This window comes from Puntigrus tetrazona, chromosome 3 (assembly GCF_018831695.1).
Source record: "Puntigrus tetrazona isolate hp1 chromosome 3, ASM1883169v1, whole genome shotgun sequence".
NCBI lineage: Eukaryota > Metazoa > Chordata > Actinopteri > Cypriniformes > Cyprinidae > Puntigrus > Puntigrus tetrazona.
The window spans coordinates 22589735-22616428 of record NC_056701.1 but is presented as its reverse complement, the minus strand read 5'-3'; the positions used below and the strand labels follow the sequence as shown (position 1 = coordinate 22616428).

The 26694-nt window shown below is 38.2% G+C and overlaps 1 protein-coding gene across 2 annotated transcripts in view; it reads left to right on the top strand.

The window, feature by feature from the left end:
• igf2bp1 (insulin-like growth factor 2 mRNA binding protein 1) overlaps positions 1-26490 on the top strand; it is a 32803-nt gene extending 6313 nt beyond the window's left edge. Inside the window, exons 3-15 of one of the 2 annotated variants that reach the window (XM_043230386.1) lie at positions 18054-18102; positions 19972-20023; positions 20221-20284; positions 20939-21229; positions 21371-21505; positions 22723-22845; positions 22940-23075; positions 23204-23320; positions 23514-23630; positions 24157-24231; positions 24326-24457; positions 24727-24840; positions 25191-26490. In XM_043230386.1, coding sequence (XP_043086321.1) covers positions 18054-18102; positions 19972-20023; positions 20221-20284; positions 20939-21229; positions 21371-21505; positions 22723-22845; positions 22940-23075; positions 23204-23320; positions 23514-23630; positions 24157-24231; positions 24326-24457; positions 24727-24840; positions 25191-25346 — 1561 coding nt within the window. In that variant the 3' untranslated portion in view covers positions 25347-26490. Of the gene's footprint in view, positions 1-18053; positions 18103-19971; positions 20024-20220; positions 20285-20938; positions 21230-21370; positions 21506-22722; positions 22846-22939; positions 23076-23197; positions 23321-23513; positions 23631-24156; positions 24232-24325; positions 24458-24726; positions 24841-25190 lie in introns of both variants that reach the window. The other variant, XM_043230378.1, reaches the window with a different exon arrangement.
• Positions 26491-26694: the final 204 nt, after the last annotated feature.

Here is a 26694-nt window from a genome sequence, read left to right as displayed (position 1 = left end):
CCTCTTCTCTCCCCCTTTCCCTATTTTGAACCATCTGTGCTGTTTTTGAAAAGGATCGAAGTCCCTTTACCTCAGCTTTATACTAGCATTCAGTACCACAAGCACGTTCACACCCTCAAGCTTTTACACACACACACACACAAAATTAGCTTATTTTTTTTTGTCTAAATGGGCTACAATACATGGTGATAAAGTGAGTTTTTGTGCTTTTCCGAGATATGTCTCCTAAAAAAACATTTTTGATGTTTGTTGAGAGTTGGATCAATGAGATCTTGTTCTGGTCAAGGAAGTATGGAGAATAAGAACGTTCTTCTCTCCTTGCCCATTGATAACATATTTGTGAAATGAGGCATCAGAAATCTCTCTCAAAGATGAATATATTAACCGCCGAGGCTTGCTGTCACAAGGCAGCGTGAACAGGTGGATGGGACTTGGCTTGAAGTTGAAATCATCAGTTGGCGCCATTTTGCAGCATGGCTGCCCATGTTGTTGTGGGACGGGTTTCAGGGTCTCGCCTGATTTAGATTTCCTCGTTTTTTTTTTTTTGCAGCACATCTAAAATGTAAAATTGTTGCATTTTGGCACCGGTTTAGAACATTTACATATTTATTTAAATTGTAAGCGTTGAATAAATTCGATGTCGGAAGCGGCGAATGAAATAAGTTCACGTCGTGTTGATTTGTCTCCAAAAAAAAAATGGTGCCGTTTGTGCTGCTTTGACAAGCTTGACGTCCTGGACGAGAATGAGTTCTCGAGCGTACGTTTTTAACCCAGCCTCGTTGTTTTCTTTTGAATGTTCAGATAGCGTTGTGGGTATTTCTAGAGAATGCCGTTCAGTGCAGTCTAGATATGCGTGTAGGTCTGTGTTTTTGTTTTTTAGTGTCTGTGTGTGGGAGGGATGTGGGACTAGGGGTGTTTCCCAAGGGGAAAAAAAGTTCATGGTGGTTTACCCCTCTGAAGTATGGGCCCCCTGTTTGCCCCATCCCCCCCAATGACTCTTTATTTCTGTGGTGAACAGGCCGTTCTGAAGGCGTCGCCATCATAAACACTGGTGAACGGGGGGTGCCCCTTGAACCCAAAATTCTTTACATTTTTCTTTCTCCTTTTTTTCCCCCCCAAATGGACCGATGAACATGTATTGAGTGCCCGGGTCACAGTATATATGATGTTGACAGAGTGTTGACACAAGCGACTTGAACTGATTAATATTCATTCTAGTTCTCATTGCATATTTAAACGGGTGCTCTGCTTGTTTAGGAGTGAAATAAATGAGCGTGTTCCAAATTGGTTTTGTTGCGCTGTAAATAATGAAGCTATTTTGCACATTGTTCTTCCGCAGGATGTGTGTGTTAAAATGCTGCTGGCTTAAATTCCTGCGCTATTTGTGTTCCTGATCCTGCTTGGACAAATCAAGCTCATGCATGACAAGCACAGCAATTAAAATCTTAATTTTTTTCCCTACATATTCACATTATTTTATATTTTACCCTGTTGTATGTATTTGAATGATTGTTGCTAAAACTGAAATGAAGTTGCTAGCAAGATGTTGATTTCCCTTTAGCTTTTTTTTGTATTAGTGTTAGTTGAACAGCATGATCAAGAAATGATTGCCATCGTACTTTAGTGATTCATTCGTCCCTCGTTTGCTTTTGCAATTAGCCTATATACTAATCACTCAAAGAGGTCCTGTTTTCCAGAGTATTTCGTCATTCACGTTTACTGTAACATTTCTGTGGAATTGGGTTATAATGTAATCAAACTGGCCACCATCATAGGATGGCAAATATTAGGCTTGTGACATTTTTATATGGCTCTAATGATTTCTTGAGATGCCTGTATGATGTTGTCTTCCAGCACCAATAAATAAAAACTTTTCTACCACACAAGCTCCTACATAGCTGTACTATTTAGTGAATCGATTGAGCATATAATTGCTCCTTGCACCTACAAATAATTAGAAACTAAATTAATATCCAATTAGGTTCCATTTGTTTTTCGTACATTGCAACGTGACGGAAACGGAGAATTATTTGAACGCTCGTCCTCTCTCGGTTACATTAATAATTCAAAAGGAGAAAAATCCCGGAAAATTTAAAAATGAGGATATGACTCAAGTCCTACAGAATCACATTACTGCTGTATTAATCATCAGAAGAACGTTACACCACGTATTAGAACGGGGAAGATGTCGCTTATTTTCTCTTTAGTGACCATCTCCCCCCGTCTTTGTAAATATTGCATGTTTGTAATGTATGTTTTAGAGAGCTGTGAGCCAGCAAATTATTAATTGGATGTGGAATAAACCAAATATTTTGTAAGTGTCAAACTATACTCTTGAAGTCAGAATTAAACCATTCTCTTTTTTTTTTTAAGGGCATGTTATTAATCTTATGATTCATTCATGCATACTTTTCATTGAGGAAAAAAAAAAAGATTTTTACCTGCAATTTTTAATAAGAATATTATAACTGGGTTTTCCAGTGAAGGGTCAGATTTAGTCCACTTTAACTCTGCAAGTTGAGTTTAACGCTAACGTTTCAAAATCTCATCAACAGCCAATAGACACTTTTTTTTTTTTTTTTTACTTTGTTAAATCATTACACTTCAATGTACGACATAAGGAAGAAAGACCAATACTTCAGTTACATCTCAATCCTAAATGTTTGTTTGTATTCAAACAGAATTATTTTTACATTTTTTTTAATTGCATTGTCTTCCTTCATAAGCTGAGAAAGAGTTACTTTCTCTCAAAACATCGATTAGCGAGGTCCACATATTTCTTTACGTTCTATTAGCAGTATTACAGCTAGCTTGCGTTTTATGTCCATATATATAAGCAAAAGCGGAAGTTTTTCTTGTTGTTTATTTGTTTAATTTTGCAGAAAATTTGCAATGGGTGCAGAAACATGAAAGTGACAGAGCATGTACTGTACATGGCTTGTTCACGTCTTTACCCCTTTCCCCTTCGTGAGGCCATAGAGATCAGTCAACACTGTTCTTCCCTTTTTTTTTAATGCTATTTTCTCTCTGTATCCCTCTTCCTCCCCCTCCCTCTCTTCCTCCACATTGCGATTCCCTCCTTACCGAGTCCAAATCACTTAAAATGGAGCCTCTAGATCACATGGCCTTGTAACAGGCATGTGCTGGTATGGTCATGCTATCCCCCTTTACACACACACACTCACACACACACACACATATGCATTTTAAAAGCACAGAAAGGGGGGAGGGGCTGGCAACACCCCCCTCAGACATACATGGAGTCATACCTTCCTCTTGCAGCGTAGAGCGAAGGCCTTCTCAGGCGGAGGAGAGCCGCCATGTGTGTATGTATTACATACACTAATATATATATATATATATATATATATATATATATATATATATATCTTACTATCCATGATATTTTCAGATTGCATTCAATTACATGTGATGGCATTCAGAGCAACATTTTAGTGGAGTTTATGCTTCTAATAATTTCTGTGCAATCAAACAGTGCATTCAGATATTGATAATACATAGTACAAAGGGTGTTGTAAAATACAGCTGAATTGATTAATAAAAATAAAATGGTGTTAATTTGTCTTAAATGGTGAAATAAATAAATAAATGAATAAATAAATGGTGTTCGTTTGTCTTGTTTGTGGATGATTTGATGGTATGGTATGCTATTTCTGTCCAGCCAGGAGAGAGGTGTGTAAAAAATGCTGTTTAGGCTTCTAGATTTAATACTGTTTTAATTCAGTAGTATTAAGTATTGGGGAAAATGCATTATTCACATTTTTATTGTTCTGAGCAAATACTGAGCATTTCTAACTTAATTTTTAACTCTCTCGGATATACTTCAGACTATTTTTCCTCCAAACAAACCCGAAACTAAGAAACCACAGTCTTAAGACAAACTGCAATTTCTAATCATTATTTTATTTTTTAAGTACATTAAAGAGTGGATAGATAAGGTAAGAGGACGGTGTTGTCTAGGAGATTAAAAAAAAAAAAAAAAATAACATCAGGGCCGGACTTCACACTTGGCAAGGAAGAAAGTCCTTCATCTGTAACAAAAGAAGAAAGACTTTGAAAGAAAGATTTTATTTGTTGAAGTCACTTTTGCTAGATTTACTTACATTTCTGATGGAACTGTTTGGAAAAACAAGGAAACAATTTATTAGATATTCACAAAGTCATTTCATAGAAACATGTTACTTTTTCAGTGGTAGAATATTGTTCTCAAACCTTTGTCTTCCCATTTAAGTTAGGTTTTGTTTTTTGAGCTTTGTTTGAAACATGTATAATTAGTATCTAAGTACAAATACTGAGAAGTGGAAGTATTCAGAGAGAAATTAGGACTTTTAGCTTTTAGATATGTATTGATATAAAAGGCATTAAAAGAGTCCTTAATTTTTTGAATGAAATGTATTTGTTTTAATAAACTTTTTTTTTTCCTTTAATGAGGTTTCATTATATGTTTGTTTTACATTTTTAAAAAATGTGAACTGTGCTTAAAGGAAAAGCTAAACTTGAAATCTGAAGTTGAAGCTGCATTTGAAAGTTTTGTTTCTAACAATGCAATTTAAATATGAGGAATAAATATTTTGTGAATGAAAATATTTAATTTGTTGGATTCTTGCATGTTATGTAGTAAATAGTTTCCAAATAATAAGTCAACAAAATTAACATTTGAATTTAATATTAAAGAAAACACTCTGTTTGTCTTAATGTGAGTTTTTATTATTATTATTATTATTATTTTATTTTAGGTTGGATCGTTTAAAAAAAGCCTCTGACTTTGAATCAAGTTATCTTTGAGATAAATCTGTGTGTGTTGTAATTGGTACTTATTTGTTTCTTCAGTTTCCTTCAGCTGGAAAAGTGGGAAATGTTTTATTTATTTTAGTCTGTGCATGCAAAGATTAAGTTTTAGCCAAAAATAAATAAATAAATAAACCAGTTGGGTTTTTTTTTAATGGCCTTATACACTGCAAATGTTTGATTGATTTGTATAATACACATCAAGTGGGAACAAGGCGAACTACTTGAGACGAGACGACACGTTGATGCTTATTTGACTTGAACTATCCTTTCACGAAATAGATTATTTATTTGAGATAAACCATGTAAACGACGCCTCGCGCGGGTCGAAAATGAGCTGGCCTTGCGAAATATAGGCTATATAAAATGTATGCACAGGATGATATCGGGCTTTTATCTGACCCTGGCATGTTCGTTCACATTTGCTGTGTTTCAGACACGTGAAATTGGTTTTTCTCCAACGTGTCACCGTGCTTTAACGCGACTTTCTCCAAACAACGCGAACTATCTTACGATATAGATTGCAGCTCTAACTAGATGTGCCGCTTTGAGCACGAAATAATAAATTATTTACATCCGCAGATGAGCTAATAACGTTCACGTTCGGTTCCGAACGGAACGAAATAATTCATTTGAAATCATTCCCGGGCTTTTATCGCGCGCTTTATTGCCGGAGCACGTTGGAAACTATTCATTTGCCCGTCTTTACGGCAGAACGCGGAAAATCCATAGGCTGCAAGCTGTGCTCTTCAAGAGGACGGCACTGGAAGCGGTGCGAATCGTGACAAAATCGTTATTAAACCGTGCTGAGTCAGGTGTACTGCATTGTGGCACATATAGCCTGGATGCTCGGTTCTGTACGAGACGGTTTCTGTTCCGTTCCACACCCCCTATTTCCTCGTCAACGTGCAGATCTCCTCTTCTCTACCAACCCCCTCCGTTCCTCGGCGGTGGGCGGTACAGTGACTGTGCGCGCCGCCTCTTTCACGGCGCTGTAGTACTCTCGAGTAGCCCGGTGACTTTATGAATGAAGGCAGGTCTCCCCCTCACTGCCTGCGAGAAGCTGAAGCCACAGCGCGGCGTGCGTAAAGGGGAGTGATTCAAAGAAGCGCGAGCGTTTGCGCCTGCTGCACTGCAGGCAGGCAGGCGGTCAGTCAGTCATCTAAAGGCAAATCATCCCGCCGGTTCGACGCGAAGGCGCTAGTAAATGGAGTTTGATGCGGAATACAGTACATTAGTGCTGGATAAACTCGTAGCTGTAATGTAATTAGTATGCACGTTGGTTCGTACATAACAACAGACACTGTACGGTGAAACAACAGTGTGCGGCAGCAATGCATTATCGTGGAGTTTAAAAGGGGAGGGAGATACCATCAAGTAAAATAGCACCCTGCTCGTGATTTTTATTTTATTTATTTATTTATTGCAAGGTCGTGTGTAGAACTAATGCACGTTCTTTGTGTTACGCATTTAGCCACAGCAGCCTCACGACACGCCAGGTTTCGCTCCGTGCTGACATGGATGCTTATTCGGCTCCTATACGTTACCTATAGGTTTCTAGCACATTCTGCGCCTGCTCATGTGACTGAGATTCATTGTGGTAATTGGGCGTTGTCAGTGGAAGATGGCTGAACGCACGCTGGCCCACATGGTTGAGATGTATCCAGGCCTAGGTTGCTCCATTCCGAACAAGAATTTCCGGCTGGTTTTGTTGTGATACGAGATAACCAAATTGTCTTCACGTAAACATCCCCGAGTAGCCTACCTGTGCGCTTTGGATATAATGGTATTAGAAAGTGGAAGAAAGCTTAGCTACGCAACAAAAGACGCAGCCTAAATAATTGGGTAGACTACATGCGTATAGTGCACGCATTTATTGCGTGCTTCATGATTCACTGTATATTTAAATAATTTAGTAACTTTTACAGATAATATTTTTGTTTTGTCTTTTGCTCGTTACTATATATATATATATATATGTATATATGTATATATATATATATATATATATATATATATATATATATATATATATATATATGTATATATATATATATATATATATATATATATATATATATATATATATATATATATATATATATAAAGGCTTATTTTAATTTCATTTTTAATACCCTCTTAAGATAATCTTTCGCTCTTATTTTTTTTTCTTCGCCTCGCTTCTCATGCAAAATGCGTAACTGGATATGAACCGAAATAAAGCTGTTTAACTTGTGTAGTCTTTTGTCAGTCTTATTTGCGTGCATTATAATTGTGCAGACTTAATTAAAAAAAAAAAACGTTTGAGAGTTTTACTACTTTGAAATGTAAACCTTATATGAGTAATTAGACTAAACGAAGTTATTTATTCCGCCGCTGCGCGTGAACGTCAGAGAATTAAACTGCGCGAGGCAAACTTTTTTTTTTTTAAATCAATTAACGTGTGATTGGCTGAATAAATCACGAGCGTGCGTTTTATCCAAAAGCAGCTCAAAGGTGATTTCGTGACTTTTGCAGCTGAACAAGTGTTTTGAAGTGCAACCTGCCATTTCATTTCTTCCTGAACACTTGGCTTTCGTGAAATGGCGAACATACGAGGCGGGGGGGAGGGAGGAGCATTTGTGTACACATTTATTAAAAAACTCACAAGTTAAAAACAGTACTCAACGTGTACACTCTAATTCATATAGTTGACGGGCTTAGAAACGTGATTTGGCGTGCAGGGACCCTCCGACTCTTTCTATTTACTTTTATTTACCTGTTATGATGCTTCTCGGATTAAGCCTCGGTTAGTTAAGCGCCAGTCCTCTTTAATTTATTCTTAAATCGTCCGATTGTTCTTTGTGGGGCAACTTTGCGTGCGAGTTAATCATAATGCAAATGCATTTGCTCATTTGGAGCTCACTTCATGTCTCTTCACTCAGTTTGCAGTCAGTCATGCTGTCTGTCCCGTGTTCTGCTCCTTAGTCACAAAATGGAGGCGCACGAGCGCTTCCATCTTCTCCACGCCGAGTAGGGCAAAGCAGAGCGAAGCGTGAACTTTGACCCAAACTAAGGGCATATCGCCTTTGTAAACTAAATGGATCCCGGAGTTGTTTCTTTCTACAGTTGTTTCTCACATACCACCCACCAAAGCAACCCCACCCGAGGGGGAAATGCCTGTACATATGGAATTTTTAGAAAGACGCAAACGCGCTCGTGCTTGAGCGCCTTTTCTCTGCGTGGCGCACAGAGAGGCGACGCAGTGTTTACGTGAATATCGCACAAGCCGAGAAAAGATTAGTTGTTGCAATTATGTTGTGTGTGTGTGCAACTGATGAAACATTTAGACAATTCTTTCTGTTATTGCTGATGAATTATGATTCAGACAACGCCCCTTTACTTGCTTGGGGGGGGCATGGTCAGCGGAAAGTGATGTTTTTTTATTTTATTTTTTATTTTAGAGTACTTTCAATTGTTTTTTGCTGTGCGTCACAATTTTAATAAACGCTTTAATATTTGCTGTTTTATGTTCCGCAATCCCTTCCCCCTTTTTAGCAGAGCCGCCATACCTCAGCATAATCTGCGGCCTCTTTGAAAAGTTCAATTGTTTGCTAGTAACCCCAGTCCCCTGCCCTGCCCTATGGCTCTTTTTAAAGTCCTGGCCAAAACGTTCCCCATCCACATTGGGGTCAAAGGTTTAGATGCAAGGTTGAGAACTACTTGCAGACAAAACTCTTTGTCGATAAGATGAAATCTCTCTCTGTCTTTTGCTCTCTCTCTCTATTTCTCTCTCTCTCTCTTCGTTCCCCATGGCTCTCTGTCTCAGTCAAATGGCCAGGGGAGAGAGAGAGAGAGAGAGAGAGAAAGAGAAGATGACGGATGAGAGGGAGGGGTGTTTCACATGATAATGTGCAGGAAAGGACCTCAGGTTCTCTTCGTTTCACCCCCACCGGCTGCCGTTTCAGAGGCCGTTTGCATTCCTCAGCTGAGCATGTCGCTCCCTGCACACTTTGACATGCTTAAAAATTTGCAGTCAAAGGCAGAGCGTTTTCCCTGTGCTGTTGAGCCCAAGCAAGTTCAAAGAATAAGTTTAGTTCTAACGTCTAAAAAGCATTTTCAAGTAGCTTGGAATTTACTATCAGTGCCCAGTGATCCTAAACTGGGATTGTATAGATTTAAAATCAACATTAAACAGTTTGGTGCGTCGAAATCAGTTGTTGAAATGTGAAGGTTCATTTTTGGATTCGTTTCATGTATTTTTTTAGCAGATTTGAATTGTTTTTAAGTAGCATTTTTTAGTTTTTGACGGTAAGGTAATGTTTCCTAATTAAAGAAAAGATAAATGTGTGTGTGTGTGTGTGTGTGTAACATAAATATACACTTCTCTGCTTCTCTGTGAGAAAAATAATAAAAATGCTCCTATAGGCACTAGGCAACAGAAATTATGCATAAACTTTGTAAAAATATGTCCTATAAACTGATACATGTTTTTAATTCATTAGAGAAGCCTAGGAACGTTGCAAAAGTGTTATACTGTTTATCTGCAATCACAAAGCGATTTCTCTCTCTCTCTCTCTTTTTTTAAATCATTGTGTGATGTTACTTTGTGGAGAATGACATAATCTTGCGGTGTAGCTTGTAATAAAAAGCAGCTCTTTTTTTGTAGTCTTTCTCACTTCAGTCTTTGAGTTCACTGGTTTGATAATATTTGTATTTTGATTTATTTAAATATATCTAAAGACAAAACGACTGGCTTACATCCCTGCGAACGAATAGATCTGTTTTCCTGTGAAGTTTTGACCTTGCTCCTCAAATCTTTGTGTTTGTCAAATCCATTTTAGAAAGACACTTTCAGTCACTGGTCACTTTTTGCATGGACTATGAAATATTTACTCAGATTTTTTTCAGCTTGCCAGTAGCATAAAAAATTTACTGTCACTGCTCTATAGCAGCCTATAAGAAGCTACAGTTTGTCTCCGATCAATGTAGCACAATGCAACTTCCTCTTTTCTTCTGTTACAAATGAATGCTTGAATAGAAACAGATACATATATGTGTGTGTGTGTGTGTGTCTTAAGTGACACAGGTATATCAGTAACAATAGCCAACAAAACATTGTATGGCTCAGAGTTATCTATTTTTTTATGATGACAAAAAATCATTAGCATACTAAGGTCATGTTCCATTTAGATATTTGTGCATTTCCTACCGTAAATATATAAGAACTTAATTTTGGTTAAGTAATATGCATCGCCAAGAACTTCATTTGCACAACTTGTGATTTTCCTCAATATTTTTATATCAAGTTTTCAAATAGCCGTATCTCAGCAGAATATTATCCTACCCTGACGAACCATACATCAATGGAGAGCTTATTTATTCATGACTGGTTTTGTGGTCTAGGGTTATGTGTGTGTATGCCTAATTATAAATGATATTTAGAAATGTATATGTTTATAAGGATACATTTGCATCATTACACTTTTCCCCCCGCCCTTGCTCATTGATCGGCTGCATTTATAGCATTCATATTCACGTAATAATTTTGTAATTTTTAAGGCAAACCAAATTTAGCAGATATTTCTATTTGTGAATTCTAAAATTTCAAATGAAGAGATCAGTGACTTAAGCGCCCGAGGCCCTGGTCCCGGTTTTTGACGGTTTAATATAGACAGTGTCCACTACTCCCATGCCATTGGCCAGCACTGGTGTTCAATGGCCAGAGGGACCTTTTAGAGGCGGGAGATTTATTTTTATTGGTTTCATTGTTATACGACTGTATTGTCGTGGCTGGCAGTAAGCAGTATATTGCCCCTCGCTCTTTTCTTCTGGTATGTTGCATCAACATGTGTCGATTGCTAAGCCTGGGGAGTGACCTTTCACCTCTCAGAGGAATAGGGCAAGGGGAAAAAAAAGCAGAGCGGCGAGGGGGAGGGAAGGCCTATCAGGTAATGCAGAGCAGAAAGCTCCACAGGGAGGAGTGTAGAAAGAGGGAACGAGAAACAGTGAGAAGAAAGCAGGAAAAAGGGGGGATGGGACGTCTGTTATTTCTGGTGAAGTTGTCTCACCATCGCTGCTAGTCTCTACACCATTTTGATTTATGGCTTAACCCTTGTTGTTCCGTTCAGCGTCCGTTCCCCCCCCGGGCTGAGAGGGTATCTCCGATGGCACCCTTAGCTTTCTACATGGCCATCGAGCTGAGCTCCTTCACTTCGTTACCAGGATGTTTTCATTGACTTGAGGAACCTCCACGTCCATCTAGACCTTAAGCAGCTTACTATTACCCTCCGTGGACTCGCTGTTACGCAAAGAGCGGGAAAGGGAGGTGTGTGGAAGTTAGGACCCGCCCCCTTCCCCTCCCACACTTACCCGCCATTTTCAGTGTTGGCTGCAGAGGCCTTGCTGTATACGAAGCTCCTCTAGCAGTTTACTGACTGAAGTTCAGCTTCATGTCGCTCCTCTGCCTACCACTGACACGGTGTGTCAGGTTAGAAAGGTTGTTTAGCTTTGTATCATTTCAGTTTGACTGACTCCAGTGGTGTGGACTATTATTCCTGGAGACTGATTAGATTTGGATTTTTAGATGCGAGTTAATACAATAATTATATGGTGTAAAATAGGATTGGCTTTTCAAAAAAGTAGGCTAGATGAAAAATTATTTATTTACGTTAGGGATTATTATACTTTATCATATGTTACTTTGTTGTAGATCAGTTTAATCAGCGTAGTAAAAATTATACATATATATTTTTATTTTTATTTATTTTTTGCTGTGTCTAGCAAACTCTTCTTGGTGTGAAACATTTCTGCATAGCTATAAATATAAACTCTGCTGTGCTTAATTTATTTTCAGTCTGCTTCGCTTTTTTTGTAATTAATATTTATTAAACAAATACATTTGTGTGTGTGAATATATTATTTGTATTTGCATTTTTTTTTAAAGAACTTGCTTTAAAAATGGTTAAAGTATTTGATTTAAAAATGTGTTTAGTCTGTTTTCTTTCAGGAACTTTTTACCTTGTTTGCCAAACAAAAAATATAGCTAGGGATATATAAAATTCAGTGAAGTGTGATTATGTGAAGCAACCTGGCTTTTTAATAAAGCTGGTTTTATTTTATTTTTTAAATGTGTTATTATTAATAGTAGTGTTCAAACCCACTTTTGTAACAGTTTTTCTAAACCACCTTCAATAACTGTCTTTTTAGCCCAAACCGGTTTCACCAGTCCTTTAGATTTTTAGCTTTTATATTAAATAAAATTATTACTAAAGGAATTTTTGAAAACTTGATCTGCATGAGAATATGCACGATGAGTTACGAAACGGTTATTTGGTGAATTTGCAGCTAATTTAATTTCAGATGCCCAAATGCTATCGAATTCCCGTGTAAGTACAAACGATAATCTGCTACTTGATAATGTGAATAAATTCTGAGAAAAGTTATGTTGATTTATTGGTCAACAATGTACATTATGTGTATCTTATCCTACACTCGTTGTGTAGCTCCAAAAATGTTGGCGAAAAAACCTGAATTTTGTAGTTCATAATCAGCTTGTTTGCAAAGAGTGACACTCCGGCCCATAATGTATGTAATATACATGTAAAGAGGTAAAGCAGTGAAAGTGTGTGTGTGTGACATGAATGAATGTGAGTCATGGAGGAGGGGTTAAAGATGCAAGAGAATGCTCTTGCATATTGTTTTTTCTTTCTCTCTCTCTGCTTATCTGCCCTTCCCCCGTTTTTTAAATCAACCTCACCTCTGATTGGCTGAGGTGGCGATGGCTCAAAGCAAGACAGGAAGTCGCTCGATGAAGCTTCTGACTTCTAAGGGGTGATTTTTGACTTCCTGTGAAGTGGGTTTCCTGTTGGACCTCTCGTACGGTGGGCCTCGAATGGTTAATTAGCGTTAGATCGCTACATTTTGTAGTCCCATAATTAAACGCCACTTAGGACTTTGTTCTTGCCCTTTGACGGTGACCTATATGTACGCCAATGCAAACTCCAAATCACATTCATTTTGATTGCATCGCCACAATTGTTTATCAAACCATTGGAATCGCCTGTATTAAATTTCTTCATTTCACCCAGCTGATTTCTCCAACGTGTGTGTGTGTATATGTGTGTAAAAGAATTCCCTATGTGTAAAGTTTTTAAGATCATGGCACGCTAAAGCTTGTAGAACAGATGCAGTTCACTTTTTTAATGCAGTGTCTTCGTTGAAACTAAATGGAGAGCAGTGTTTTGGGAAGAACGTTTATTATCCTCGACAACACGCATTTGTCTTCCAGATTTGTGTCTTTTCTTCTGTCTTGACAGGCTGACGCTCATCAGAAGTGGTTTGGTGGATTTTAGTGCGTTTCGTACAGATGTACGTTGGTACGCACCTGTGTAGTGCTGACGGTGTAGGAGTCTGTGCCTGTGTGTTTAATGTCAGTGTGACACATTTGTTCCCTGCTCTGTGGGGTTGTTTGTTTGAATGTTTAGGTTGTCAGCGTGTGTTATGTACTAGCAAAGCATTCGAGCTTATTGCCCGATATTTTCGTAATCCTTTTAAAGATGTTTAGATGCCACTGTCAAATCTGTTATACTTCAATTGTAATTAATTCTTAATAATGCATCTTTTTCTTATTTTATTGTGTGCTAGCATGTACGATAGTCAGTAGGCAACATCCTTAAGTTTAGCGTGTGTTTAGTTTTTGTTTTTGATGCGCCAGGGTGCGTTTGTGAATATAAGATATGAAATGTGCCTATATCTGATTAAGAGAGCCTTGCTGATTCCTCCAATTGAGCTGACACCGGCCCATGATGCATCTGGATAAGCGTACTAAAGTTAAGAAAAGGGAGTGGTGGGGAGTGTTTGATATAAAAAAGAATATATTACTTATTTTTAATTTATTAGTATTTAGGAAATCACATTTATAAAATGGAAATGACTTAACTGTATAAATAAAATATGCAGAAACACTTTATTTTATGGTTTCACCTATTGGTGGTTTATTAGCATGCATATTTATAGAATAGTAGTCGTTTATTAGTGCTAATTAAGCACATATTAATACCTTATTCTAAGTGAAGTTAGTCTACATCCCTAATCCTACACAATACCTAAACTACCTCACTAACTATTAATTAAGAATTTATTGGGGGAAATTTATAGTTGATAGTTAACAAGTGTTTACCTATTCTGAAGTGTTATCAAAAATTAAAATATACATTTTAAAATAACCCCTCTGTTTTAAATTTTTTTCTTTAAATGTTATTCCTTTTTTCCTTTTTGAATTTTCAGAAGTTGCTCCAGCCTAAAATAAACCTCCTAGCAGCTGTGTTTTCCAGAATAATTCAGGGGGAAAAAATACAATTAAAAATGCTAACATATTTACAGTATAAAAATGTAATTTACAAACCGGTAAAAACTAAAAAGCTCACTGCTGTTCAAATCTATTTTGTAACTTTAACATACACTGACATTTATCATGATAATACATTTGGCAAAAGAGAAAGCTGCATTCATCACAATTTTGAGATTCTGAATTATACAAAAGGTGCAGCCAACACAAAACACCATCATGGTAAACACACACAGTGCAGTAAACACTCATCAAACAACAGAAGCAGTAGCACAGAACACAGTTGAACTGATAATTAAGAAATACGATTATTTAAACTAAATCATTTCAAATCTGTCACACAGGGAAATCATTTTTTACTGTAACTTATTATTTTGATTTGCCATTTTTAATTGCAATAACTGTACAACTGATAGTATGTAACTGTGAAAGATGCATAAAATGTCCAGTTAGATGTTTTTACATGTTTTCTGTGTATGTGGCATGCATTAGATAACCTATCAGCATTTTTTGCTATTAAATCCCATCTCTTTTTTTAGTTAGTTTTTGTTTTTTTAACAGTACAAGATCCTTCACAAATCATGCAGTTGTAATGATTTGCCGCTCAGAAATATTCTTCTTCTTTTTATTATTGTTATCAATGTTGAAAACATTTATGCTCTTCGATATTTTTGTGGAAACTGTAGTTTAATGCATTCTTGCTGAAAAAAAGGACTAACTGCCTTAAAAGAAGTTCTTACTGACCCCAAACGTTTGATTGGTAGTTTGATGCATGCCCTCATTTAGATAGCAAAGTAAATGGTGTTGGCGTTGAAGCATGTCTGTGTGTGTGTGTGTGTGTGTGTGTGTGTGTGTGTGGAGGAACTGAATGTGCTTAACTGTGTCAAGACATATAGCTCTTTCCCTTCAAGTGCTTTTTTTTCTTTTGCTCATGTGATGCGGTGTTTGGAGCAGGATTTCACCAGCGAGACGCTCAGGCTATTGTCTTCACTTAAAGAGCGAGCTTCATGGATTATTTTATGATGATGATTACTATTAAGATTATTAAAAGCACATTGCAAACTCATGCTGTAGTCTGATAAATCTTATCGCAGGCCATATAGTCATATCTCAACAGTTTTTTTTTTTTTTTTTTTTTTTTCACGTTCACATGTTCGAGATAGGAGTAAAACTTCAATAATGTGCCGCTGACCCGCAGCGCTCCTGTAGGACAATACCACATACCAACCCTCACCCTAACACACACACACTTCCCCCTAATGCTATCCGCTGGCCTACAGAGTCCTCACCTTTGACCCTTATAGGGGGGTGAATCTCTTCTTTTTTTCACTCTTTTCTGTTCTTGTTATTTGGTCTTTTTATTAGCATTTTTATTGAGCTGCATGATTTAACTTTCTACTTTTCAGCCTGTCTTGAGATTCCGTTTTAACTAAAGCCAAACCCAAACATAGATTTTATTTGCCACACCGTAAAATACAGAGAAATCCCACGCAGCTCTTTCCAGATTCGGTTCTGTGGTGGGTGTCCCATCATCCAGTGCCCCACGGCTGGACGTAAGGCCTTCTGCACAACAGGTAAATTGAGAAGCTTGTTTTCGTCTCTAAACAATGAAAAAAGAGACCAAAAGGTCACGTCTTTCATCTGGAGATGATTCCCATGCTGTTGACCAATCGAAGTGGTCGGAGACTTGGTGGGACGTGACAAACGGGTTCGAAGGTGCCAAACGAGAGGCATGTTTTTGTAGCGGTGGGGGTGGGGTGGAAGCGTCAGGTTGGGGAAGGGTCTGGGAGCGGAGGCGATTGATCAGTGGGAGAGCGAACAGATTGGTGGTCTCGCCCATCGCGCTTGTGTGGCCTTTGCCTTTTGTTGTACCTTTTGGTGCTCTCAGTTTACTTCAAACTCAAGTCAAGTTGCGTTGCTTTTCTCCTGATTTGCGCATAGCCTTGGAAGCCAGTTTAAAAAAAAAAAGTAAAGTAAAAAAAGGAGTAGGTCTAATAAGTGCTTCATGGCTTACGAATACGCATGGCCATTTTCAAGACTGAGCAATGCATGATTTCAATTGGTTTCATTTGGCTTAGGCACGCTCGCAATGCTGATCTTTGTGGCGTGAAACACCCTTGCCGGGTTCTTTGTTCCCTGATTGGCTGTTTTGCCCGCCATTTGCATGAAGGGAGCTTGAAAGCGGGCAAACGGCGCCATTTTCTCTGCTTGTCAACCAGTGGGCGTCAATCTTCCGGAGTTCAGAGGTCTTTAGGGTTTCTGCTCACAGTCACCAGAAAAGGTCTGCCCCTCCCACATGACCCCTGGCACCCATTTCCCTCCTTGATCTTAAACACATGCATGGCTTCAGAAGTTTGCTGCTACGCCCTCTAGAGGTTCCAGGGCTTTCTGTAGGTTATATCTGCTCTCCTTATAACTGTGTCATTGTTATGGTTGTGGAGCAATGCCATGCTGCAGTCCTCTGTTGGACTTTATATTTACTTTTTACCTTTTTATTTTTTTCAAGCCCTGCATTGCTTGGACATTGCTGTAGTTACTTGCATTTCTTTTTTTCCCCCTCCCTCTCTTTCTCGGGCGATGAGTTTGGATGCTTCCGGGGCAGCTGGCATTGAACTACATCAGTGTCTAGTTTCAATATACCCATTCAGTCTCCTCTCTCTCTTTCTCCTCTGCCCAATCCCCCTCGCTTCCACACGCGACGGGCAGGACGGATGCGCCCAAGCATCTTCACGATCTTTAAGCTACCTATAAATAATACCTCCTTCAAGATCGTTTTGAGAGATTTTCTCGAACCTCACAGGTCCTGTCCTCAATTTTGAAATGATAAAATTTATGAACGTAAATCATGTCATTACCTGAATGATTCTACAGGCAACACATTCTTGTTAAGGTTTATAGCTTGTCAAAGTAATCCACATCTAATGTTCGTTTACTTCACATCATTTATAATAGTTCAAGGTGTAAATGTTTTATTATATATATGTATATATTTTTGTCGCACATAGAGCATGAATGTTAAATACAATTAATTGATACCACTCTTTTCACACACCTTTTTTTAATTTCTCCATTTCAATTTATTGATTTTATTAAATAGGTTTTAGTGTAGTTCAACACTTCAGTATAGGGGCCAGTTCTCAATAATTTTAGCATATTGACTGTTTATTAATACTTATGAAGCCTAAAATACCTAAAATTATCAACTACTTTACTAAGCAGCAATTAGAACTTTATTGAGGTTAAAGTCATAGTTAATAGAACATTAATGATAATTGGACCGTAAAATAAGGTGTGACCAATGGTTTTTACGAGGTGTTTTGTGCAACTCTCACAAACATTTGAAAAAGAACCTAAAATGATATTTTGGTGTGTTGAGATTCTTGTTTTAGAGTCGCATTCAAAGTTTAAAAAAGTAGTTGGTTTAACATGTTTGGGTTTTTTTATCAGCACAAAATTGTAATGTAAAAATTTCCCTCAAGAACTTGTTTTATATCCGTTCACTCTTTTAGCATGTTGAAAGGACAAAAGTTTTAACATGAGAGCTAAAATTAAGTAGCATTTGTGATGGAAGTTAGCGTTGTGGTGGATTTATCTCTGTTCTGACTTTGACTTTCACCTTTCCATGCGTCTCCTTCCACATCATTTAGATACAGACAAGACCAGGACCTTTCTGAACGCTGGCTGTCAGCGTAAATCAGCGTTTGGATGATGGTGGATGTCATTAGTGTAATTAGATTTTATGTGATTGTGGGTGTAAACTTGAGAGCAGTTTTTGTTGAAGATGTCTGCGGCGGCAACCGCTGCTCTCATTAGTTTTGCATTGGATATACCGATGTCTCTTGTTTCGTAAAGCAAAGTTGGTGAGGGATACTTCTCTAAATCTCATTTCCCTCTCTGTTTTTCTCTCCCTCTACAGGACCAGAAAGCTCCAGATCAGAAACATTCCACCACACCTACAGTGGGAGGTGAGTCTGGGTGTGACCGAGTCGGTCCTGACTGGAAGACTGCTTCAGTTACTCTCAAACAACACCATGATGCTCTTCATGGCTGGCTCTTTTTTTTTTTCTCTCTTTTCCCAGACAGATTAAAGCGTAATCCTAGAATAAAAGATTGTGTACTTGCTGAATCTGCTCCATTCATGGATTCAGACGTTATTTTAAGTTTGAAGTAAAAAACACCCCGGGTGTAAATGTTTATGCATCACCAAAGAGAAATTGCAATCGTTTTGCATTGCTTGGACAAACGGATAATCCTGACGAAAAACAAAAATATATGTTTTAATAGTGACACTTTTGCTTCTTCTTTTGAAAATTAGGGTACATCTAAGATATCCAAGACAAGTATTTTAACATCAACACATTTTTTTGAAAATCAGTATTAATTAAAAATTAAACATCAAAGTAAAATGTACAATATTTTTCAAACTCGTATATTATATTTTAAATATTTTTAAATGTAGTGTAGTAAGTGTAACGGCAAGGGTTTTAGCTTTTGCTTTTGTTTTCATTTTGCTTTGGTTGGACAAACAGATTATCCTTCTGCAAAGCAATGCTGCCGTTTCTGTTTCGGTCAGGATAGTCAACCAGGTTTGTTTTAATAATTTGCCCCAAAGTTCTGGAAAGTTTACATTTTAGGGAAATGAAGATAAAGCTGTCTCTGCATTTTCCACTGGAATAAGTGATGGTATTTTAACATCATAAGTATTATAACCTTTTTATTTTTTTCAACTTTGTATAAAAAGAAACGAGGCCAAAAAGGCAATTTTACAACATAAATCAGTCCTTTTTTAAAAAGCCTTTTACAAAAACTTACAAAAGTGCAAAAATGTATTAAAAGGCCATTTATTTTAATTTTTTTCCCCACTTTCTTCCAATAGAAAACCTGACACAAATGTTTTAAAAAAAACATGGGCTTTTTAAAATATATGTTTCTTAATAGTTATATGAACAGGAAAACTGCAGCATAATAATTATATAATCAGTTCTCTGCAATTCTGTGAGTTTGGTGCAAATTTCTGCGATGCATCTGTTTGATGTGACTCTGTGAGCAAAGTTTGAAGTTTCCCTACATGTTCTGGCAAGGGCAGTGCCCTGTGTTGGTTTAAACGCCGGGTTTTATCCATGTCATTCAGGTTAGGTGATGTGTGTGTGATTATGAGATTACACCATCAACATACAAAGTCTTGGTGTGTGTGTGTGTGTGTGTGTGTGTGCGCGGGCGTGGCGCTGTGTGTGTTTTCTCCCATGGTTGTTGTACTGGCTGACTGTTGTTCTTGCGGGGCGGGGTCTCTCTTGGCACCTCTCCAGCAGGCCCCACTTCTGCCAGCCACAAGCGCCAACATCAGCCACTAGGAGGCGAAACCAATCAGATGCCAACTAGGTTTTAATGAGTGAAACGTGTAGTTGATGTAAAGTTTTGTATGGGAAGAAAAATTAAGCTTATATACACACACACACAAAAAACACACCTGGTTTGAGACACATTTGAGGTTTTTTTTGTTTAATATTTTTTCCTGTAAAATTCTATACTTAATTCTTAACACAAGATTTAAAAGTTGCAAGTTCCTAAGTAAAATTGGCTTGGTTACTATGCTGATAGTATTCTGAGCTAGGATGCTTCTGTAATGCATAATAATAAAACAAAAAGAAACCCTTTCTGAAGAGAGCGTCCTGGGTAATTTAACGAAGTATACATTTATGGCCTTCAATTTTATGAGCATTGCATAAAACCAATTCACTCAGCTGCTGCGTTTTTTGTTTAGTTTTTTTTGTACAATTTTAAGTACATATGTTTTCCTCTCCGCCCTTCCATTCATTCTCATTTATCTGTTGTAGGTTCTTGACGGTCTGCTTGCCCAGTATGGAACTGTTGAGAACTGCGAACAAGGTGAATTGTTTCGACTATGTTTTAAATGATGTATTACTGATAAAAATAGCACAAAAAATTGTATTACTTATGTTCTAAAGATACATCAAAAGCATGCTAAACACCTGGAAATCTTTCAAAATGATGAAATGAAATCAAAAAGATTCAGAAACCGTAGCTATTTACACTCTGTTCCTCTGTTCTCCTTTCTTCCACAGTGAACACAGACAGCGAGACTGCGGTTGTGAACGTCACATATGGGACACGGGAGCAGGCTAGACAGTGAGTGAGCTTTGCCCTCAAACCTTAATTTTAAAGCTGAAGTGTCATTGCTTTTCTTTCTAATGTCGTCAAATGGAATTGCAAAAATACTGACTTTAGCCAGAAAGTCTTCTGTTGTCCTCCATTGTTTGGACGAACTGATTCTCTCTTCAAACTTACATCACAGTGCTGGGTTGTTCTGGGATCTCAATGTTTTGAAAATGCTGTGATATAAAAAAAAAAGATAAATTAATCTACAAATGACTGTTTGTGCATATTGTGATGTAGTAAAGGGTTTGCTTAAAACGTTTAATCAAAAAGTGCATGTTTCAGCTTTACAATGCCTTGTCTTTCTGCAATGTGACATTAAACCTTCAGCAGAAGGTATGCGTGCGCTCGTTACGTTTTTTTTCTTGTTTGCGGCTGACACCTACTGGTGATTGAGCTGCTTTGCAAGCTCTTATTCAGTTTAGCTAACTATGAGATCTGTCAGCCTGGATTCTTTATCGGATTAATTCATAATGTTGCTTAATAACCATTTAGGCAAATCTCTCCTGTTAAACTGTGAAATTATTTGTGTGATTAAATCTTTGTACGTTTAATCAGTCAGCATTCATCCGCACCGCACTGAGCCTCTCTCATTCATGCATATCGTTCTCGTTCCTCGTCTCAAAGAGCAATCCAGAAGCTCAACGGCTACCAGTTTGAGAACAACGCCCTGCGTGTGTCGTACATCCCTGACGAAAACTCCGATGTCGACTCTCAACGAGGCCCAGACAATGGCCGACGTCCTGGATACGGTCCGCGGGGAAACTCCCGCCAGATGTCTCCTGGCTCGGGGATCCCCACCAAACATCAGCACGCAGACATCCCTCTCAGGCTGCTGGTCCCCACGCAGTATGTGGGCGCCATTATCGGCAAGGAGGGCGCCACCATCCGTAACATCACCAAGCAAACTCAGAGCAAGTGAGTAAATGTTCGCACTCGTGTCACTTCAAACCTGTATGATTGTTCGAATGCTCCTCGTGCCTTTGCATGTTTTCTCCTCTGTTCTTTGCATAACCTTTACGATGGCGTTCTCTCTTCTCTTCTCCTCTCATCTCTCAGGATTGATGTGCATCGTAAAGAGAACGCAGGTGCCGCTGAAAAGCCCATAAGTATCCATTCTACCCCAGAGGGCTGTTCAGCTGCCTGCCGCATGATCCTGGAAATCATGAACCAGGAGGCCAAGGACACCAAGACGTGAGTGTCAATGACAGTTGCCCCTTAAACTATTGGATTATTCTTCCAAATATGAAGAGTTCGTTTGCAAAAACATATAACTCAGTTTTTAACAATTTTCAAAACTTTTTTATAGTGCATTTCAGTTTACAGATTCCAGGTTACCCTATTGTAAATGTAATTAGTGTAACCATTTCAATAACTTTATTGAAGTTATGTAACTTTTCACATTTGATTTTCGATGAATGTGTTAAACAATTAATAATTTTGAAACTTTTAGAGCAGACAGGATTAACTTCAGTCAGTGGTACTCAACCACTGAAAATACTGCACTAATTTATAGTGAACACTACAGTGTTTTTAACCTTACTGTAGTAAAGTATTTGAATTTATTTGTCGTTATTAGTTGCTGTGGTAATATATAACAACTAGTGATATAAACAAACTACTTTATCCAATACTGTACTAAGTGTTCTGCAACTATTGTGTATACAGTAGTCAACTTTTGTAGTGGATCAAATCCTTTCAGTTGTTCTAAAACCTAAAACCAAAAGGTGTTCTTTTCTTAGGACAACTTTAATTAACTTTTTTGATTCAAATGTTGACTGCTGTATTATACTACAGTACACTATAGTTAACTTTAAGTATACTGCAGTACTTATTAGTGCCATCAACTGATTTATGTAAAAAATTGCACACAAAATAAACTTTTTTTTGTTTGCATAATGTATGCGTAATATACTGTACATATCACAGTTCAGCACCTCTTTTTACCCTAAATTTGTTTGTAGGTTAAAAATATTGCAATTCGGGGGAAAAAACATTAATCTGTGCGCGTGTGAGTGTTCAGGTTACAGGTTACCCTATTTTAAATGTAATAAGTAGTGTAACTATTTCAATAACTTTATTGAATTAATGTAACTTGCCAAGTTTGATAACTTTTCATACGTGTTCGATGATGATGTTAAACAATGAATTAGAGCAGTCAGTAGTACCCAACACTCAAAATACTACAGTAATTTATAGTAAGTACTATACCATAGTGAACCACTATAGTGTCTTTTTTACATTCAGATGTAGCCCCTTTGTAATTAACATGTGACTAAAATGTAAAAAAAAAAAAAAATTTTAATAGTTTCTGCAATGGATATTCACATTTATTGTTGTAATTGCATTTAATTAATTGGGCCATGTCTGTTCTCAGATCAGTATTAACAGACACTGTTCATTTCTGGTAGTGCTGATGAGGTGCCTCTGAAGGTTCTCGCTCACAACAACTTTGTTGGCCGTTTGATTGGCAAAGAGGGACGGAACCTGAAGAAAGTGGAACAAGACACCGATACCAAGATCACAATTTCACCGTAAGCACCGAACAGACGCGATCACAGAACCGTTGTGCTCGTTTTGTGCAGAGTGTTCTTAACATGATCCTCTTCTTAATGACTCTTAATGCAGACTGCAGGATCTGACCCTTTATAACCCAGAGAGGACGATTACAGTGAAGGGCTCGATCGAAGCGTGTTGCCTGGCAGAGCAAGAAATCATGAAGAAAGTGCGGGAGGCATATGACAATGACATCGCTGCCATGAATGTGAGTTTGTGTGTGAGAGAAAAATGTGTGAGGACAAAAAGTGTAACTTTTTTTTTTTTTTTTTTTGTTAAATAAGCATGATTTTTAATCCTAAACTGAAAATCTATTCCGCCTTCATCCAGCAACAGACTCACCTGATCCCTGGACTAAACCTGGGAGCAATCGGCCTCTTCCCGCCGTCCTCCGCCATGCCTCCTCCTGCCCTTGGAAACTCCGTGCCTGGACCCCCTTATGGCCCTATTGGGGTATGACCAATTTTGTCACTGCCCATTATTTTTAAAAATCATAGATACTGATGTCACACAAACTAGGCCTCTGTGGCATCTTTATCTTATTATGGTCGGTTAACGCCATTTTCTTTTGTGGCGTTCACCATATGTTGCGGTGTGGTGATCTTAAGCGGTTGTTCATTTTTCATTTTTTTGTGTCTCCCCACAGGCCTCTGAACAGGAGACCGTCCATGTGTACATCCCAGCCCAAGCCGTGGGAGCCCTTATCGGCAAGAAAGGACAGCACATCAAGCAGCTAAGCCGTTTTGCTGGAGCTTCTATTAAGGTAGCCTTTATTAAAATGCATTGTGGGTAATCTCTTTGGTTTCCAATGTTTTAAAAAAAATAAGTCTGATCAATGCTGAGTAAAAGTATTACCAATAATTATTTAATATAATTAGCAAAAACATATTTCATCGTGGTTTTGTTAGTTAGCTAGTTTTTTTTTTTTTTGTTTTTTTTTTTACCTCATAAATGTGTGTGTGTGTGTGTGTGTGAAGAGTTTTTTCATATATATATATATTTAGTGTGTGTGTATATGTGTGTGTGTGTGTGTGTATATATATATATATATATATATATATATATATATATATATATATTAGTTAGTTAGTTAGTTAGAAGTTAATGTTACTTACATTACAACATGAGGTAAGTAAATGAGAGGGAAAAAACTGTTCTTTGGGTGAAATTTTTAAAATATCAGATCAAATATTGTGTTAATATGTCATCTTAAAATGTTCATGTTCTCTTCTTTGAAGTAAATAGATGTGTCAGGATGGCTTCAGCTCTTGAATGCATTTTTTCCTCAGATTGCACCAGCAGAAGCTCCAGACTCGAAAATGCGAATGGTCATTGTAACAGGACCACCTGAGGCCCAGTTCAAGGTTTGCATGTTTTTCAAATTAATTCGAGAAAATATTTGAGGGGAATTTACTGTCAGGAAGACCCAAGTCGCTTAAGTAGCGCCGTGTGTTTTAGGCTCAAGGCAGAATATATGGTAAGCTGAAAGAGGAGAACTTCTTTGGCCCCAAAGAAGAAGTGAAGCTGGAGACACACATCAAAGTAGCAGCTGCAGCAGCAGGAAGGGTCATCGGAAAGGGCGGGAAAACTGTAAGTCAAACATCATTAACGTGTGGCTGAAAAATGATAGATGAGCATAAAGAGTTTCTTTGAAGTCACCTCACAAAAATAAAACGTTGAACGACACTTTATGCACTTTAATATAGAATAATTCAAGTCATCTATGTGGGTGATTATTATTATTTTTTTATTTAATAAAAGAGCTCTTAATATGCTGTGGTCAAACTCCTTATAAAAGCAAGCACAAAAGTATGTACGTTTGCCTGATTAATAAGACTAATAAATAGGACTCATCGTAGGTAAATGAACTGCAGAACCTCACCGCCGCTGAAGTAGTGGTTCCCCGAGAGCAGACCCCTGATGAACACGACCAGGTCATCGTCAAAATCATCGGCCACTTCTACGCAAGTCAGGTCAGCTGCCTATCTATTACCCTTCCCTGCACAAATGTGACCCCGGACAACAAAACCAGCCATAACCGTCAATATATATTATTATTTATATCTTTCCGTTGATGCTTTGTTAATTAATTGTAAAGTTGTCCGAATGAAGTTGTTAGCAATGCATGTTACTAATCAAAAATTAAGTTTTGGTATTTTTACAGTAGTAAATTTATAAAATAGCTTCGTGAAACATAATCTTTAATTAATATCCCAATGATTTTTTGGTGTAGTAGAATAACAATGTGTTTTTAGCTGTTGTTTTTGTGCTCCAGGGCCACAAATATACCTTGCTTAGTTGCCGTTTGTTTTCTTCCCTCTAGTTGGCACAGAGGAAGATCAGGGACATTTTGACACAGGTCAAGCAGCAGCAGAAAGGAGGTACAGGAGGTTCAGGAGGTCCTCAGGGGCCCCATCCGCAGGGCATGTCTGAGCTGGGGACCCCTCAGGGACTGGCACAAGAACCCAGGAGGAAGTGAGAGGCCGGGGCCGCTGCCCAGTCAGACGGACAGACAAATGGGAGGACAAAGGAGCGGACTGACTGAGAGAGTGACACACAAACCCAGCGGTAGACAGGGAGAAATGAGCAGCAAATTGAGAGGGAATTAAAAAGAGAGAGAGAAAAGACAAAAAAAAACATGCCTGAGAGAGGACGAGGAAGAAAGTTTAGTGAAAACGAACAAGAAAAAAAAAAAGTGTTTTTTTTTTTTTTTTTTTTTGATTTTTGATTTTTTTTTTAAGAGAGAGATAACTAGAAAACAGAGACCAGATGCCAGGCCAGGTGGAGTGACTGAGGATGGCGAGGTCCATCAAAGCAGAGCCTTTCTGGTGAGCGCTTTCTACAGCTGCTTATCAGGAGTAGGGCGTGATTAAAGTCCCTCAAAAGTATGTTCAAGCTACTCGGGACCCTCAGCCATCAGCAGTCACTTCAAAATTTTAACTGTGTTTTTTTTAAAAGATAGAGATATATGTATAGAAATGTTTATTCAGAGGTATTATTAATGAAATGCAGTGAGGTAGAGATGGGAAAGAGAGAGCAGAGGATCCGTCGCAATTTTTTTGGAGGGCGGGGTCACCAATCAGGTGACTTCTCCCTGCCTGTCAGATACGAGGGAAGGGGCCAAAGTTGTTAACACTGCTCTTGAAGTCCCTCGCGCTAAACTGTGGGGGTGACAAGATGAAAAAAAAAAAGATGAAAAAAATGAGGTTGTAAATATAATCTTCATGACTTTGTGTTGAGATGCTGCACGTTTAACCGTCGCCAATCGCGCACCTGGTTTAAGAGGGACGCGGTGCTTTTCCGAGGCTTCCCTCCTAAGCTGCGTGGCGTCTGTCCGGCGGGACGTGCGGCGAGAGTTCAGTAAGCGTGTGGGCTAAAGGTGACCTCTGCAGTTGTATTGCAGTGGCTCAGCTTTGATGCGCGGAAGCCCATCAGTTCCGCTCTAAACCACGCCGGCGATGATCGCTGCAGCGCCGCTCACACCCAAACGGCATATTTTATATATATTATATATATGATATGTGAGTTAACCTGGCCCCTCGTTGTAGTGGAGAAGGCAGACTACGAAAAAGAGCGTACCGCTATTTCAGAAAAAGTGACCTAGCGTCTTTTTTTTTTTTTTTTTTTTTTCTTTTATTAAGCAATCGTAAAAAACAACAACGAAAAAACCTGGCCTTCGGACGCTGTAAAATATGCAGAGACAGAATCACGCTAGGAAAGTTGGCTGGGATCCCAGGTTTGAAATGACAGGGTACAAGTCTGCCTTCAGGTCAGAGGTCAAGAACAGGTGACTGCAAAATGGTTTCTGTGCTCTCTCTCGCCCACTT